The following is a 17,554-nucleotide window of genomic DNA, read 5'->3' on the forward strand; positions in this document are numbered from 1 at the left end:
TTGAAAAGGCTTGTATAACAACGTGGTGGAAGTGAAGGTGGCGAACATGTGAGGCTTGCGTACGCCGCGGCAGCCTTTGTAGAAACGACCACAGCCTTCTTCTGACAAATGCTGGGAATCTTCGTTCACATCACGTACAAGCTAGACTGCTGCTGCCGGGTGCCAGCTCGGCTGTTAGAAAGTAAAGGGAGTAGTATGTGTACGAAGTAGACAATGTTGACGGTGCATATGAAGCAGGCCTGTCGTGTTCTCGACCGGCCTCTGCCGGCAAGGGAGAAGGATTGCCGACGGCGATCAACGCGGATCTGCGGCGAATGTCTGCGGGCACGCAGGGGCATCCGTTTCGTGCGAACAAGGTATGGATGATCACCAGGCGTCGCATGAGTAAGGTAGACATTAGGGTGCAGGCCAGGCCGGTAAGTCCTAAAGACAGACTCTCCTTTCGTTGCATGCTCTCCGGCAGGCTCGGGAGCGCTTCATTCCTTCCCATGCACCGCCGTTCGAACTTTATTCTCCAAGCCTGCAGCGACGTCAGAACCGAGCCTATTGCTCGATCGCGCACCTCATGCTCCTACTCTGTGTCGCAAATGGTCGCCCTCCCATCCTTTGTAACACCTAATACATCTGACTTGGTCATATTCGACAGACTAGGCGGCAAGGTCGCGAGGTATATGCGAACGCGTAACGACACTGGCAGTGTGGCTCCGCGGAGCCTTCAAATGGTTGAAAAGGCTGGATACGAACCCTCCATGCACTTGCATGTCTCGCCGCGAGTGTACGCAGAGTCTTGGACAACAGTTCGGTGAAGTGGCTGTTCGCGAGCGGTCGTGGTAAGGCAACAGGCATGGTGCCGAACATGGCGAGCCGCGGTCGGGTGGCCTTCGAAGACCATGAGACTGCGCGCAGTCTGTCGGACGCGAAGGCGGAAGACGTGCATGCGGAGGACTATTTCTCAGCTGATGGAGGAAGCGTGCGAGATAACATGTCTCCATCGCGTTCAGGCTTGTCCATCAGGATACCGCCAACCCAGGCCAAGACCGACTTGGCTTTCGCAGCCTTGCAGTATCTCCCTATGCCAGTGCTGGTACTGTCTAGTCAGAAAACCGTCTTGCTTGCAAACGAAGCCATGGGGCGCCTATTCGGCTTAGATCCATTCGCAAGCTCTCCGGAAACAGGTGGTCTAGATGCATTAACCCGCTTTCAGAGCCGAGACGTGCACAGTGCCACCGACGTGCTATACGGCGTGTCCATTGGCCAGTTGGGCATTGACCTGCTGCAGAACGGGAATGCCGTATTCGTGTCGTGGGAAGACTTTCTCGGAACTGTTGTCGACGACGCTTCTCGCGTGCAAAGCTCGCTTACCAACCTTAATACTTATCACTCTCGAGGTTTACAGCAAGAACACACTCCCACAAGTCATAGTCATGCGCGGACAACGTCGGCTGGATCATCCAGACTAAGTACAGCTAGTGGCGTGCGAACTGAAGTCCACGACGCGATTGTTGACATCGTCTTCTCTGCGGATCGCAACCCACAAACAGGGCTACCAGCTGGTACACGACATAACATGTCCAGCTACGTCCAAGCGCAGATGATCATCTCTGTGTGGGCCACCGAGGATGAGCAGTATTTCACTCTCACCTTCACATCAACGCAGACAGCACAAGCGGCTTCCGTGGCGGACGCAAACGGTAAGACGACAACGAGGACGGTCGCTCGAGCGCCAACGGGTATGAGTTCAGGTATGAGTTCCAGCTCCGGTCTGAGTTCGGGCTCAAGCTCGGAGTCTTCTGGCCAGCGAAAGCAGCCCGGAACGCCTACGATGCATCCCAATGTCACAAGTCCCTACGCCCACCCTCTGACAGACTTTCCGCCACGAGGACCACCGTCTAAGAGCTCGGCAGCGTCCGCTCCAACTATCTTCTCGAAGACTAACAGGCTCAAGGACGCGATTCTCAACAGTATGAGCATCCCCGCTTACGCCATGTGGAAGGATGAAAGCTTCGGCCTGCCGAACAAAGCTGCCATCAAACTCATCTACCCATGGATTGAGGATGGCGACTTCGATTCGAACGAGCAAGCACGCGATTTCCTGTCCCATTATAAGCTCTACAAAGGCGATTTCTCCGCCGAGCTCGCCCTCGAAGACTTTCCAATCATGCGCGTCATGAGGGAGCAGGAATCATTCGAGCAGTATCGTGTGGGCATCTACAGCGCCATAGACGGCAGCAAAATGCTGTTCGACGTCGCAGGCGAGCCGCTCTTCGATGACAAAGGCGAATTCCTTGGCGGTCTGGTGCTCTTCTATAACGTCACGGACTACGCTCAGACCATCTCTCGCCAGCAGAGAGAGAATGAGCAACAGTTTGAGGAGATCAGCAACATGGTGCCGCAGATGATCTGGCGAACAACGCCTGATGGCTCGCACGATTATTTCTCCGACCGATGGTACAGCTTTACCGGCTTAACGCGGGAGGAGAGTCACGGCGACGGCTGGGTTAATGCATTCCATGCAGACGATCTAGAGGTGGCAAAGCCGAGATGGGCGCATAGTCTGGCAACGGGTGACGAATACCTTACAGAGTACCGAGCTTGGAACAGAGAGTCCGCGAGTTGGCGGTGGATGCTCGGCCGAGCCGTGCCGATGCGGAACGAGAATGGAGAGATCATGAAATGGTTCGGAACTTGCACGGATATCCACGATGTGGTAATGGCGCGCGAGGAAGCGAGGCAAATGAGACAGGCGCTTGCTCGTGTCATTGATACCGCAAAAATAACACTCTGGGCCATCGACAAAAACTGCAAGCTTACACTCTTCGAGGGTCTTTCTATGGCAGAGCCCTACGACTCGGATGTGCCGAAGTCTCACTATCTTGGCATGGATCTTTGGGATATATTCGAAGAGCAGAACCGTATGAACGAGCTTCCGGCTTACAGAGGGCCGATCTTGGATGTTTTGGAAGGTCGAGCCGCGGAACGCTTAGTTGATGTGGCGAACACGACTAACAAGCGCTTCTACAGCACACGGCTGCTGCCCATGTTGAGGCAGGAGCGGAAAGGCGGTCTTGACGGCGAGACATACCGAGACGGCGTTGTTGGCGTCAGTATGGATGTTACGGAGCTGCATCAGGCAGCCGAGGAGGTCAAGATGCGTGAGCGCGAGAATTCGCGCTTGATGGCACAAAGTGTGGCCGCGAGAGAAGCGAGCAAGATGAAGAGTCAATTCCTGGCCAACATGAGCCATGAGATTCGCACGCCGATTGCGGGCGTTATCGGCATGGCAGAGATCCTGTTAGATGACGATAGTGGCCAGCTGACCAAGGAGCAAAAGGAGTGCGCCGAGAACATTCAGCGCAGTGCGAACGGCTTGCTTACCGTGATCAATGACATTTTGGACTTCTCCAAAGTAGAGAGTGGGCGCCTGGACATCGAGGAGGTACAGTTTGACCTTTCGGTCGTTATACGGGATGTTAACAAGATGCTGGGCTTTGCTGCGGAGCGCAAGGGCCTGAGATACATCGATGATATTCAGGACTTGAAATCTTGGAAGGTAATGGGTGATCCAGGACGGTTACGACAGGTTATGACGAACCTTCTTACTAACTCGATCAAGTTTACCTCTGAGGGCAGCGTGACAATGCGCGTTTGGCCTGAGCGGGAGACTGCGGAAACGGTGGAGGTCCACTTCCTTGTCGAAGACACGGGCATCGGCATTGAGGAGGAAGTGCGACAGAAGCTCTTTAAACCGTTTTCGCAGGCTGACAGCTCGACTGCCAGACGCTTCGGCGGGACGGGCTTGGGCTTGACGATCTCCAAGAACCTTGTAGAGCTTATGCACGGTAAGATCTCGCTTGACTCGAAGCTTGGTGTGGGCACGAAAGCAACGTTCTGGATTCCGTTCCATAAGGCTGCATTCCAGGGCGGTAACTCGCCAATCCTCGACCTAGGTTCCATCCCCGATCGACTGCAGTCAGAGGTTTCTGTCTCCCGGGCGAGCTCCGAGCATAGTGTGCCGACTACGCCCACCACTCCAGCCAAGCCTCTGCATCACCGCCAATCCTCCGGCAACGGCGTCCCAGGCTTGCAAGTCTGGCCGTCAGACGCTCCGCAACCTGCACTGAGCGAAGAGGAGCGCAGCAAAACACAAATTCTAGTTGTCGAGGACAATCCCATTAATCAGCAGATAGCGCTGAAGACGATCAAGAAGCTCGGCTTTCCAGTGAAAGCTGTGTGGAATGGTCAAGAGGCTCTCGACTATCTTCAACAACCTGATTCGAAGGAGAACCCTCGGCCTGACATCATCCTTATGGATGTACAGATGCCGATCATGGACGGATACCGTGCTACCTACACAATCCGCAACGCGGCGCCTTTTGTTTCGAATCCGGAGGTCCAAAGTACGCCGATCGTGGCAATGACTGCGTCAGCGATTCAAGGCGATAGGGAGAAGTGTCAAATGGCTGGCATGGACGATTATCTATCGAAGCCTGTGAAGAAGCCGAACCTCGAGAAAATGCTGGTGAAGTGGGCTGTTGAGGGAAAGCGGAAGCGTGCAGCGCTCGCCAAGGTCGTTGAGAGCGGTACGCAGAAGCGTCCGCGCGTGTCGCGCAAGACCTCGTCTTTTATCTCAGACCATGCATCTCAGTCTCCACAAGAGCACCTCTCGTCAGAGCTGGAGAAGCTGGACTTCCATCACCACGCCGCTATAGATCGTTCTCAAGAGCTACCTGGTGACGCTGCGGTACGCAAAAGGGAAGCCGAGGAGAAAGCGATGTCGCTAAGAGACGACGCACTTATCGAAAGTGGTGAAGATCCGAAAACACGATTCGGTCGTGGCGTCAGTGATGAAGGCCATGAGAAGACTTCTGCCACTGCCGGCCCTCCCCAGGCGCTCACCGCCGAGAACATAGAGATGTTTACCGCGCCAGACCGTATGGCACATCTGAAGCGTGCCGACGCGGAGGGCACCGCGGATGACGCGGACAGTTTGGCTGCTACAGCCGGCGATGGCCCTAGTGTCTTTCCTCACAGAGCGGTACCTAGTCCACTTGGCACACGCAGTCCTGACTGAAGTGGTTGCATGTCACTCTGTATCTGATGGATGTCTCAGTACCTTCTGCGGAATGCAGAGAAGCAAGGCACCTTGAGTCATCTCTGGTACGCTGCAACGCAGCGCTCGCGAATCCAAAGCCGAATGTCCTTGAACAACAGGACACAATGTATATTCAAAGCGTAACAAACCGATCGTCTGCCGTTAACGCACTTTTGGTATTCGTGACGTTGTTGCCACTGTATGCCGGTTCTTATTGGTACCGTACGCAGCATCCGTACGGCAGCTTAAGCACACCGCGAACCGACCATCCATCACCCTCGGGCTTCATCCGCTCATGGCTAGATATACATGTTGTCCAGCCGTTCAATCCGTCACCTATTGCAGCCTACTGCAATCGCACCGAGTGGCATTCGAACCTGGTCTTCGATCTCGACAACGCTAATGGGGGCATCGGCAACGTGCGCGGCAACATCCTCGACTTCTTGCTTTACGCCATTGAAGCCGGTGCGTCCATCATCCTGCCGGGCATGGCGACGAGAAGCCAAGATAATCTCGCCGATGTCTGGGCTTCACGAGCACCATTTGACCTCTTGTTCGACGAAGATTGGTTCTTGATAGCCCTGAGCCAGACATGTCCGCAGATGGCTATCTACAAGCCGGAGAAGGGACAGGAAATGGCAAAAGCATTGCCTGGCAACTACTGGCCACGCAGTCGAAGGGTCGACCTCGACGGTACAAATACTAAGAAGGCGTACCGTGAGCATCTAGATGAGTGGCTGAAGAGCAAGGCAGAGTTTGTTCCAGACAATCTAACACTGGTGAATGTGGAGCGGACATTGTGGGAGGTGGATACAAGAAGTGTACCGCGTGGCTTTCGTCGCAACTTTGGACAGCTACTGCGTGTCAACCCAACCATACGGCGGTTGGCTGCTGTGATCGTACAGAATCTGGTCTCCCGGTACCTTATATTGCGCTTCGATGCGGGACAGGCCATCCCTAGGCGTGCGTTCTACGGAGCGCATCTACGCACCGAACATGATGCGAGAGTTGCAGGCTGGCTGGATGCACCTTACGCCAACTACTCATCTCAGACAAGAGCCTACATGAACCAAGCACTTGCGAACAACCTCAACGTGATCTACGTCGCCTCCGGCAACACCACGGACCTTGCAGCTTTCAAGGCCAAAGCAGCTGCGCATGCTCCGCCGCTGAACGTGACCTCGAAGATGGAGCTGCTACCGCCCTCAGATCTGCATGTACTCAAGCAGCTTTCGTGGGACCAGCAAGCTCTGGTGGATTATGAGGTGCTGCAGAGGTCGAGCGTCTTTAGCGGCCTTGTGAAGAGCAGCTTCAGTTACAACATCGCCATGACGAGGAATCAATGGCTTTAGGACCAAGGTAGAGTGACAGATCCGTGGTACGTAATTAACACGGAGGACGGAGCTGCATTTGATGATGGTATCAGCCGATTGTTGGCGCGAGACGGGTGGCATGAGCAGCGTATACCTAGAGGCATGTGGCCGTAGTTACAACCCTTAACACAGACACCGGCCCTCCAGATAGGGACCTTGAATATCATGCTATCGGATATTGTGCTCTATCCCACGATGACAGCCGGACGTCGGAACTGCAGAGCTGTAACAGCAGGAATTCCTACAGTCGCTTTTGGTTGGTTGGCTTGAGGCCAGCTGGTGTGCAAGTCTCTCACCGACGGCCGCTGAAATCACTCAACATCGCTGTCGCAAGAGCAGGGTCCCACTATTTGGCAGTAGGACCAGCTTTCCCAATCTCGTCTCGTGCCTGTCAGATGTTTCAGTGGCGTCTCGGTAGGGCTGAGTCGGATGCTTGCTTGACTCCGCATCCGTCGTCGTCGTCAGCGGAGTTAAGCTGCAGCCTCCCTCTCACGTCCCATCACGACAGACCGTATCTACGCATTCAATGCATCGATAGCAACGATTTCTGCGGGTGCTGTTCGCTCCCAGATATAGCAAGTGCACAGCTCCCGCTCTCCATCAGAGTCTCCAAAATCACGGGCAGACATGGCACGCGACGACTTACCCTACACTGACACAGCCCGCGCGCTCGCCTCGCAGATAGAAGACGACGACGATACTATCCTCCCGATCGCACATGGCAGAAGCACATCAGAGCCACTTTGGCAGCGACGTTCCATACAACGGTCTAACGATCAACGACCGCGATGGCTCCAAAATGCGGAAACTATACAACGGCGAGCAGTCAAGCTATGGTTTCACTTCACACCTTTACAACGAGCCGGCATCATTATACTCAATGTAATTCTACTCGTGGGGGTCATACTGGGTCTGGTGTACAACGAGCGCATATTCCGATGGCTTGCGCCAGCCGCTAAAAGATGGCGAGAACTGCCCGGAGGTTGGCTGATACTATGGTTCATGACTTTCTTCGTATCCTTTCCGCCGTTGATCGGATACTCGTCGTTTGTAACTATAGCTGGGTTTGTGTTTGGCATGAAGGGTTGGTTTATCATGAGCACGGCGACTGTGCTTGGGTCGACGGCGTCGTTCATTGCTTCGCGATCGGTGCTGAAAGGGTTCGTGAGCAAGTTGACTGAGAAGAACAAGCGCTTCGCGGCACTCTCCCTGGTGCTCAAGCATGATGGGCTCAAGCTTCTGATCATGATCAGGCTGTGTCCACTGCCATACAGTTTAAGCAATGGCGCCATCAGCACGATACCAACTGTGACCTGGCCGAACTTCATGCTCGCGACGGCGATTGTGTCGCCAAAATTGTTGCTTCACATCTGGATCGGCAGCAGGATAGGCGATTTGGCCGAGAACGGCGACAAGATGGACTTCAGGACAAAAATCACCAGCTACATCAGCATAGTAATTGGCATTGTCGCAGGTGTCGCTACAGGTTACTTCATCTATATCCGGACCAAGGCACGCGCGAAGCAGCTCGAAGCGGAAGAAGCAGCAGCTGTTGCGGAGGGCGGTCCACCGGCTGATTCTTCGTACATTGATGAGCCGTCCGAGCGAGGTGCTGTCGCCGCGCTGAGAGGCGCAGACGATGTGTCACTGCATACCACGTATGATGATGATCTCGAAGGCAGACGTGGGTATATGGACGATTATACCGATGACGAGGATGCTCAAGAGCGTGATGTGTTCGCCGACGGCGACGGTGATGACGATGAGACCGCCGTCAACGAGGTGCATCCGAAGTAGGTTCTGCGACATATGAAAGCATGCTGGGGCGCGTGCGAGTGCTCATAAAACTGTTATGCAGTGAGCTTGGTTTGCGTGAATGATTCGAATAGACATGTCTACATTAGACGTCGTGTTGGAATAGAGCCAAGCATAGACGGCTTGGACACAGCGCTTGCACACCCGGCGCATTCTCCGCAGACTCTTATGCAACGTGCTGGGCAACCACACTATTCTACTTGGCAGCCGCGTTGATGATAAGCGAGGGATTTCTGCTCTTCCATCTAAGTGGACGAAGCAAGCATGGCCTTATGAGTCTGCCGCATGATCGGAACCGTGATCAATGCCATGTGGCTTGCCGAGCAATGGGTTGCCCGCATTTCATATGCATGCAGCACGCTACCGGCTTGAGAGGCTGCCTATGGCGCGTGTCATAGTCGAAGGACAGTTCCAAACAATGTCATTTGTTTCGCAGATCGGCCTATTCGAGCACTGCCAACCCGTTTGGGACGTTGCAGGATGCTGACGGCTCGACTGTTCTCGATCCTAACTCAACGGTCAGGGGGCACGGACTGTTGTGGGTTGCCAGGCATTGAGATCGCCGGAACAACGCTGCGGAATTCATTCAGGTACCCGCAACTCTACTAGCGAGAGGATTCCAGGACTGGGAGCTCCAGCACTTCACGCTTACCACACGTGTGGTGCGTCGCAAAAACAAATGCCGCGTGAAATCTCTGCTTGGTGAACCGACAGGGGAGCTTCACAGTCTGCATGAAGAGCATTGTCGCATCCTATCACCAACATCGGAGTGGGACATTGTGGCGCCCACCCGCATGAAATGTAATTTCGGTAGGACGAGCCGGAGCGTTGACCCCTGCCAATTGGACGCCTTACACGCAATCACTGCTATTCCAAGTCTCTCCTGTGTTTCATATCTCGGCTTTGCTCTTCGTTTTCTTCTGTGCGTCCGTCCTCCTCATTCCAACCTTTGGGAACACTCACCTTCAGTCACTCTTTCCAACAAGTTCACTCGACCGTGAACCAGTCACTCCTTTCTTGGATTAACAGCGACATATTGATTGTGAACGCAGCGCAACGTGTTTGGAACGCGAAGGAACAACAGCATTCATAGCAACGGCAACAGTCCTTGACGACCTGCGTAAATCTTCCCACAAGTGCCTCCGGCAGGACTACGATAACACCTCGAATATGAAGTCTTTCTACGCAGCAGCGGCGCTGCTCGCCACCGCAGCAGTTGCCGACAAGCGCGACCTCTGCTCTGATGGCAGTGTTGACGTTGGCGGCAACTGGTATTGCCAAGCCGTTGAAGCCATCACGTACACCGGTGTCGGTGGCTCGGGCTCGTACAACCAAATCACCAACATGGACTCTACCACTGGTAACTGTGCTAGCACACCATTTGGCTACTCTGGATCGATGTCGCCGCTGGACGAAGAGGTAAGCCGAGTCATCGTGACGGACGAAGAGGCCAATATGCAGCTTTTTAACATGACCACAGGTGTCGATGCATTTCCGTGGTCCTATCAACCTGAAGAAGTTCGCCGTCTACACGCCAGGTACCTCGTCGAAAGCACGCCGCAGCACGCCTGAGAAGAGGCACGCGCATGCTCACGCACATGCGCATGGGCACGCTCACCACCAAGAGCGTGAAGCTGCACCCGAGCCGGCCATTGATGTCCGCGAGGCGAAGCCAGAACCGGCCGTGGGTGATTGGGTTGTCATCACTGTCGGCGGCGTGGTGGAGTCTTGGATCAATGAGTATTCTGGAGAGTCAACGTCCGCAGCTGCCAGCACTCCCACCTCCGCCCCGGCTGTTGCGACTACATCTGCAGCGAGCGCCGCCCAGACCACTGCTGTACAGGCCTCGTCGCCCTCCTCCGCTGCATCTTCTGCATCGCCCGCAGCAACTTCCTCCTCGTCATCGAGCTCCAGCAGCTCTTCGGGTGGACTTCTGTGGTCTCGCGACGCCTACTACGACTCCGCTTCGGGATCCTCGGACGGTCTAGTCTTCCTAAACCATAATGGCGGCTCGGGCTCAGGCGTCTTTGACTACACGTTCGGCAACTCGCTGTCATACGCTAGCTCCAATGGCCAGAATGGCGCGTCATCCCCGCAGACGCTTCAAGACATCACGCTGCCTTCAACCGAAGAGATCGTGATTATGAGTGACAACAAGTGCGGTGGCGAGAACGGTGATTGTGGGTACTACCGTCCCAGCTCAGTGGCGCACCACGGCTTTGCTGGTGCTTCGAAAGTGTTCCTTTTCGAGTTCCAGATGCCCAACATTACCGGCACCCAAACCTCCATCTACGATCCCGTGAATATGCCCGCTGTCTGGATGCTAAACGCTCAGATCCCGCGAACCCTTCAATACGGCACAGCCTCTTGCTCCTGCTGGACTTCCGGCTGTGGCGAGTTCGACATTTTCGAGGTTCTTGCTCCCGGTGACGGCCGCATGAAGAGCACGCTCCACGGCAATATTGCTGGGGGCGACAGCGACTACTTCGTTCGACCCGTCGCAACTCCGATGATTGGAGCTCTTGTTCTGTACAACAACAACATCCACATCAAGACTTGGCAGTCCGGAGACTCATCCGCTCCGAGCTTTGGCTCATCGCTTGATGCCGGTGTAGTCAGTGACATTGTTAGCTCGACCGCGACGCAAACCGATAATGTCTCGCTCTTCGTGCTGAGCTCTTAAGAGATAGGATATGCGTCAACATGTCAATAGTCGTGGCGAACCTGTCGGCGTTGCATTCAGGAGGGGCAGGACATTTATGGCTGAGCTTTACGAGAACCGCTTCTGCTGCGCGGTCTTTGGATGTGTTTATGATTTGCTCGGTCGCACCGTTTTTATGTCGAGAACCTTCGGGCAGAACCTGTATAGGAATGATTTAGCCCGGAGATTTGGATAGCTATGCAATGTTCTCTTCGTCTTCCAAGCCACCAGTCTACACTTGCATCACGTTGTCTGCGGCACCCTTGGATGCGTCACAGGCGCAGCAGATAAGCTAATGCTATTTCTGCAAGAGCGACGACGTCTGTGCCGCAGACGAGCAGTCTGGCACGGGGCCAAGGAGCGAGGTGGCGAAGAATCTTAGTCCTTGACTCAGCGGCAAGAGCTGGCCCCTTATTGATGGACTTCAACCCTGTACTCATACCCACAACAAGTATCCGGGCGCAATAGCTCGAATGACACCACCACTACTTACACCTAGAGCGAGGGTCGACGAGGTCCTGCATAGCCAGAGATATTGCTACGAATCCCAAAATGACCTCCAAGCTTTCAAAGCGTCACTTCTGCGCCGCCTAGGTCATATGGCTTCACATGAAGTCCTTCATGAAGGTCGCCGAACTGAGCCGACGCAGGTGTCCAGAAGCCGCTGTGCGTGCTGGGCGCTTACTGGTATGCCGAATGTTTAGGCATGCCCCAGTCGTAGTAGGTGGCGTCTGGGTCATGCAATACTTTGCCGCTGCACTGTTCATGCCAGTTGTGGGCGAGTGTAGGATGATATTCTCAGGATTATCCTCAACACGTTTGTCCTGCTTCTGCCGTTCTGCAATTTGTCTTACGTTCATTATGCATCTGTCACTGTCTATCATTTCATTGCTTGCGGCTTCCTTGACACAATCATCAACAGGTTTCACTCTTTCGTACCGCACATCTTACGCCTCTAATTGGACTTCTACTGTGAATAGCACCATTTCTTCCGGCAGCAAGATTCTCCTGTATCAGAACGCCACAGTGTCGTGGGATTGCTGGAATCAATGGAGCGCATACTGGACCAGCAGCGCATCCATGGGAACCTTTTACCAGACAAAAGCTACGACCACAGTCACAGACGTGTGGGCACAAACATACTTCTACGCCTCCCAATGGGTCAAGACTGATCCACTCACATACACCACCGTGGAAACAGTTTGGGGACCGAACAATAACTTCCCCGTAGCAACGCAGACGCTTACGAGGACAATCGCAAATGGAAACCATTCGTACTTGTCCTTCATACCCACCTCCACGGGACCTTCATCCACGGTCTTGATAACGGAGACTGTCTGGACTAACGTCGCATATAACATCACTACCCCAGCGTGCGCTTTGCCTTCAATTGTGCCTCAATGCCAGTCATCCTGGTCCCAGTACATCGCAGCAGGCGCGATGACAGCACCAGCACGGATTAATCAGCCGGCTTGTCAAGCAGCTTTGGTCAACGATGTGCAGTGTCAGAGCCTTATCACAGCCAATTACGCCCAGTACAGAGTGTTCGGCGACACCGGCATACCTGGGTGGGCCACCAACGGCACAAGCACGTGGTGGCCCTCTACGGAGTCGTACGCTCCCGGCTGCACGCTCGGTTGTCAAAGCTGCGCTATCACCGGCAATAGTGTGCAACTGTTCTACTGGCCACCGACAAACGCCACAGCCTTTGAAAACGGCACCGCAACTGCTAGAGCAACACGATTGTCTGTCAACGGCACGCAGCTTGTTACAGCAGTAGTGGACTATAACACCACGTTGACATCACCCACTATCTACGTCTCGTACCAGACCTTGTACGCCTCTGACTCATGCAGTGCAGTGGGTGGGCGCTACAGCAACACCATCATCCCACTTGCGCACAGCAGCGATCTCAAAAGCCTCTTCTACCATCAACTGGACGGTCTGCCGCAAGGTCCAGGCCTATCCGGAACCGGTCCAAGCTGGCAATACGAAGAACGACCCTACAATCTGAGCGACCTTATCGAGCCAATACCGAATAGCGTCTATAATCAGCTGCCTTGGTGTCAATCATCCCTCAATGCTTATATTACAGCTGGGTTCAAGGCTAGCAATTTTGTCTGCTCACCACACGTGGCGTATGCGCCCCTCATAGCCATTCCGACGGCTGTGATCGATCTAGATCCCGCGTGGAAGTCATGCACAGCCTGGTACGGCGGGCTCTATGATCCTCCAAAAGCCCTCCTAGCTGCCACCGCGGAGGCTACGCCAACCGTACCGGTTGCGGCGCAGACAACCCCAGCATCTGCCGGCTCTACTATCAGCACAAATATGCCCGCACAGACCAGTCAAAATACGCTCAACATTGTGGCAACCGCTCAGGATCAAGGTGCAAGTACGCCAGCTATGGGACTTAGCACCTCTTCACACCATGTAGACCCATCAAGCGAGTCAACAGCTTCGGCTACTGTTCCCAGCGACTCCAGCAATGACCCAGCCAGTGCACTCGTACGAACCTCGTCGTCCAGCACAACCTTTGACCAGCCGGATGGTGCCGCAGCGAACCTGGCGGGTCCATCTGCTTCGAGTCAGAGCACGATGTATAACCCACCAGATCCGGTGGCAGTTAGTGTACCACTCAATGAGGGAACGGACCCGGCACAAAACACAACAGAAATCACAACGTCGTCGAAACGACTATTGGAGAACGCTGCTAGCGTACTTGCTGCAGCATTAAGCCCGCCATCAATGCCCAACAGCCCACCATCAGCCAGCGTGCCGCCCGCATCTAGTGTCATGAATAACCCACAGTCTGCAACACCAATTGCGACTACCATCACCGCCGTGGGCCGGACTTACACCGCCCAGGTCTTTTCTGATCTAAGTGCAGGAGTTGTGCTTGCGGGAGGACTGTCTACAACCACAATCTTGGCTGCGGCGAGCATCGTCTTGGGTGACCAAATGATCTCAGTCGGACCTTCTGGCAACATCGCGATCGGCGGCCAAACGTTCAGCATCCCAACCATCGCAAGCGTAGTCAATGGTGTCACGCTAGCCCACGGAGGTCCTTCGTCCGTGCATAGTGGGGATGCAGCTACAGTCATAACAACAGGTCCTACAACTGAGCCACAGCTTTCGCTTCCAGCAGCTCCAGTGGATGTGAGCATTGGTGCGCAGCCATTGACCGCCAAATCGTTCTCAAGCGGAGTGATACTGCAGAATGCCTTCACCACTATGACGCTATCAGCAGGCGGATCACCAGCTTCCACCGGCACAGATACCGATGAAGTCAGCGCCGCAGGATCTGGGATTCTCTTTGACGATGGTACAACGGTGCAGGTCAGCTTTGGGACAACGAGAACGGTAGATCCTGTCGCATTTACTATCGGCGGGCAGACAGTGAGCGCGCTGGTCTATTCGAGTGGAGTGATACTGCAGAATGCAGCGACAACGACCACATTGTCAGCAGGCGGATCAGCAGCTTTAGTCGGCATCGAGATTCATGGAATCAGCGCGGCTGGGCCAGGGTTACTTGTTCATGACGGTGCGACGGTGCAGATCAGCTTTGCAGCAACACAGACATCGCCAGGCTCGACGTCGGCTGTCCAGACTGTGGTACCAATCGCCGGCACGAGTGTCACAATCGAGCAGGCAGCAAGCGGGGTTGAAATCATCTACGGCTCTACAACGACAAACCTTGCGGCTGGCGGGAAAGCATGGACACTGGGAACAGGAATTTTGGCCATTGATACGGCCAGCATTTTGGTGGTGCAAGGGAGCACCATTCCACTTCCGTGGGCAAGCCAGACCAGCTTCGCCACACAGCATGGTCAATCCAGCTCGACGCCGCCTGCGGGCGCCGTAGTCGCCATCGCTGATTCCAGCATTACTGTCGAGCAGACCTCCGGTGGCCTTGAGGTGGCGTACGGCTCCAGAACGACGACTCTTGCGGCTGGAGGGCAAGCATTGACGCTGGGCACGCAGATACTAAGTGCTGACCCAGCGAGCAATCTGCTCCTGCAGGGAAGTACCGTCTCACTCTCCCACGCTGGACCAAGCGGACTAGTTGTTACACTGAGTACCGCAACCCTGACAGCCTCGACACTCCCGGAACAATCAGGTGCGGTCGTGCTGGGTACTCAAACCCTTTCTGTCGGTGGGCCTGCGCAAACGGTTGCGGGGCATGTCGTGAGTGAGGGAAGCTCAGGGCTGGTCGTTGATGGCACGGTCATGGCTTTGCCATCAGTAACGAGGGAGACGCCTATGAGCGCGTCGCGTATACCGACGGGCGGCACGAGCACGAGATCTTCGGGCCCTTTGCCATCAACAACGTCCGCCGCAGAGAGCGTGCGGTGGGGTTGGCTTGGGCTTCTTGCAGCGGTCATAACGGCGACATCGTTCCTTCTCATGTAGTGTAGCTTCTACAATATACAGTCTTGTAATGTAAGACCATCCGTCAGAGAGGATGAAGCCCCAACTGCGCCGATACAGATCATGTTGAAGTTCCCCATGTGGGGGTTTTCCGGGGCGCAAAGAAAGACTGGAGCCGAGGCTCTTCGGTTCGCGGCAGAGTGACGCTCAACCCACCGCTTCGATGGTGGAAAGTTCAGCCATTCCGTTTCGCACCACCTCGCTTGACCTGTAGCGACATTGACCTTCGACGACTCTGGTTCCGCACTATTGTTTGTCGCGCCCTGAAATTATTCACTAGGGAGTGAACCGACACCGAGACAGCGCCGATAAGCATTATCAAGCAGTCGCGCACAGAGGGAAGACCACTAGGAGAAACCGAGCTTGCCACGCGACTTGTAATCACATCTAAGGGGCCTTATATACCCAGAGACATACACCGTCCGCGAGCTTTGGCATGGCGGCGTTGGCCGGCTCGCCACCGAAGCCATGGGAAAGGGCGGCGGCGGGTGGCTCAGGTATGTTGGCCGCGAATACTGCGTGGCGCTTAAGCTGACGTTCAAACAGCCGCGATACCAACTTCAACGACAGCAGCCGCAGTGCCACCATCAGCAATCGATTCTTCAGCCCCAGCACTACCCTCACGACCAGATTCCCTGAACGCCGTAGCCACCCGCACCGCCTCTAATTACACATCACCTTTCAATCGGACTTCACCTTACTCCTCACCGTACGGCATGGGTGGCTACGGTTCATCCTACAGTTCTCCGTACAGTCGTCTCGGCGGCATGGGAAGCATGGGAGGCATGTACGGGAACAGCATGTACTCTCCGTATGGAATGGGCGGTTATGGCGGGATGTATGGTCAACCTGGCATGTATGGCGCGCCTGCGCAAGATCAGAGTTTGACGCAAACGATGAATCAGAGTACGCAGGCGACGTTCCAGATGATTGAGAGCATAGTTGGCGCGTTTGGTGGGTTTGCACAGATGCTCGAGAGCACGTACATGGCGACGCATAGCTCGTTCTTCGCCATGGTGAGCGTGGCTGAGCAGTAAGTGCGCTCTGAGTCCTGCATTGGGGTTTGGACTGACATTCGTCTACCAGATTCGGCAACCTCAGACAGACGCTTGGCAGCGTACTCGGCATCTTCACCGTCCTACGATGGATACGACACGGCATCGCTCGACTGACTGGCCGGCCGCCTCCAGCATCCAGCAAAGAACTCACGGCAGCCAACTTCGCAGCCTTCAGCGGTGTAGCTGCGCCCGACGGCTCACCCGCACAACCAAAGCCCAGTCGCAAACCCTTCATTTTCTTCATCATCGCCGTTTTCGGCCTACCATACCTCATGGGCAAGCTCATCCGCGCGCTCGCCGCTTCACAAGAAGCCGAGCAGCAGAAACAACTAGCCGCCTCACCCTACTCAGCAGAAGGTCAGCGAGGACCGATAGATCCGAGCAAGCTTGATTTCTGCCGTGTGTTGTACGACTACACGCCACAGCAGCAACCCGGTCAACAGTTTACAGAAGGCATTGATATCAGTGTCAAGAAAGGCGACCTTGTCGCTGTACTTTCAAAAACCGACCCGATGGGCCAGCCAAGCGAGTGGTGGCAGTGCCGGTCAAGGGACGGACGCTTAGGTTACTTGCCATCACCGTATCTCGAGACGATCCAGCGACGACCGCAGGCACAGATAGCGGCGAAGAGTAACCAAAGTAGCCCTGCTCATTCACGGGTGAATACCATGACCGGCAGCATCGATACTGGCAGCCGTGCAAATAGCATGGCCATTACTGATAAGGAGAAGGCGCAGGTTAGGGCTTCGTCTAAAGAGCCGCCGAAAGTGGAAGGCAAGCCTGCTGATATCAGCGTGGAGAGTTTCCAGCGTGCGGCGTTCACTTCGTGAGTTTGGCGAGCGTTTGGTATCGCCATTTTCTGCGTTCAAGCGAACAGAGAAGCGAGTGTACAAAGAAATATCGTTTTTTGGAGATCAATGTCTTCTCATTACTGCATAGAGTACAGCTCGTGCCAGCATAACAAGAATGGCCAGTATATTGGGAGATTTGAAAGAGCTCCTCCGGCCCTCCAACAATATCATCAACATTGCTGTCAAGGTCGTACGATCATTGGACCGCGGTAGGCTCGTCGACCTTCCACCAC

The 17,554-nt window shown here is 54.8% G+C and overlaps 7 protein-coding genes across 7 annotated transcripts; 5 read left to right on the forward strand and 2 right to left on the reverse strand.

Annotated features, from left to right (window-relative positions):
* Positions 1 to 113: 113 nt before the first annotated feature.
* BAUCODRAFT_35342 (uncharacterized protein) lies at positions 114 to 389 on the reverse strand. The gene has a single exon (XM_007679274.1). It carries the CDS (start codon positions 380 to 382, stop codon positions 131 to 133), a length of 252 nt encoding a protein of 83 aa, XP_007677464.1. The 5' UTR covers positions 383 to 389; the 3' UTR covers positions 114 to 130.
* Positions 390 to 982: 593 nt separating this feature from the next.
* On the forward strand, positions 983 to 5,071 carry BAUCODRAFT_72144 (uncharacterized protein; the record flags this gene model as incomplete). The annotated part of the gene is made up of 1 exon (XM_007679353.1): positions 983 to 5,071. One exon carries the CDS (start codon positions 983 to 985, stop codon positions 5,069 to 5,071), a length of 4,089 nt encoding a protein of 1,362 aa, XP_007677543.1.
* Positions 5,072 to 5,217: 146 nt separating this feature from the next.
* Positions 5,218 to 6,444, forward strand: BAUCODRAFT_149349 (uncharacterized protein; the record flags this gene model as incomplete). Its single annotated transcript, XM_007679670.1, has 1 exon — positions 5,218 to 6,444. One exon carries the CDS (start codon positions 5,218 to 5,220, stop codon positions 6,442 to 6,444), a length of 1,227 nt encoding a protein of 408 aa, XP_007677860.1.
* A 648-nt stretch (positions 6,445 to 7,092) lies between these two features.
* Positions 7,093 to 8,262, forward strand: BAUCODRAFT_25407 (uncharacterized protein; the record flags this gene model as incomplete). The annotated part of the gene is made up of 1 exon (XM_007679166.1): positions 7,093 to 8,262. One exon carries the CDS (start codon positions 7,093 to 7,095, stop codon positions 8,260 to 8,262), a length of 1,170 nt encoding a protein of 389 aa, XP_007677356.1.
* A 1,188-nt stretch (positions 8,263 to 9,450) lies between these two features.
* Positions 9,451 to 10,963, forward strand: BAUCODRAFT_72229 (uncharacterized protein; the record flags this gene model as incomplete). Its single annotated transcript, XM_007679361.1, has 3 exons — positions 9,451 to 9,699; positions 9,761 to 10,075; positions 10,124 to 10,963. The coding sequence occupies 3 exons, from the start codon at positions 9,451 to 9,453 to the stop codon at positions 10,961 to 10,963; spliced, it is 1,404 nt and encodes a 467-aa protein (XP_007677551.1).
* A 620-nt stretch (positions 10,964 to 11,583) lies between these two features.
* On the reverse strand, positions 11,584 to 11,782 carry BAUCODRAFT_35346 (uncharacterized protein; the record flags this gene model as incomplete). Its single annotated transcript, XM_007679275.1, has 1 exon — positions 11,584 to 11,782. Exon 1 carries the CDS (start codon positions 11,746 to 11,748, stop codon positions 11,587 to 11,589), a length of 162 nt encoding a protein of 53 aa, XP_007677465.1. The 5' UTR covers positions 11,749 to 11,782.
* Positions 11,783 to 15,563: 3,781 nt separating this feature from the next.
* Positions 15,564 to 17,505, forward strand: BAUCODRAFT_35348 (uncharacterized protein). The gene is made up of 3 exons (XM_007679276.1): positions 15,564 to 15,909; positions 15,959 to 16,445; positions 16,499 to 17,505. Exons 1-3 carry the CDS (start codon positions 15,849 to 15,851, stop codon positions 17,298 to 17,300), a joined length of 1,350 nt encoding a protein of 449 aa, XP_007677466.1. The 5' UTR covers positions 15,564 to 15,848; the 3' UTR covers positions 17,301 to 17,505.
* Positions 17,506 to 17,554: the final 49 nt, after the last annotated feature.

The sequence above is a fragment of the Baudoinia panamericana genome (assembly GCF_000338955.1).
Source record: "Baudoinia panamericana UAMH 10762 unplaced genomic scaffold BAUCOscaffold_8, whole genome shotgun sequence".
Lineage (NCBI taxonomy): Eukaryota > Fungi > Ascomycota > Dothideomycetes > Mycosphaerellales > Teratosphaeriaceae > Baudoinia > Baudoinia panamericana.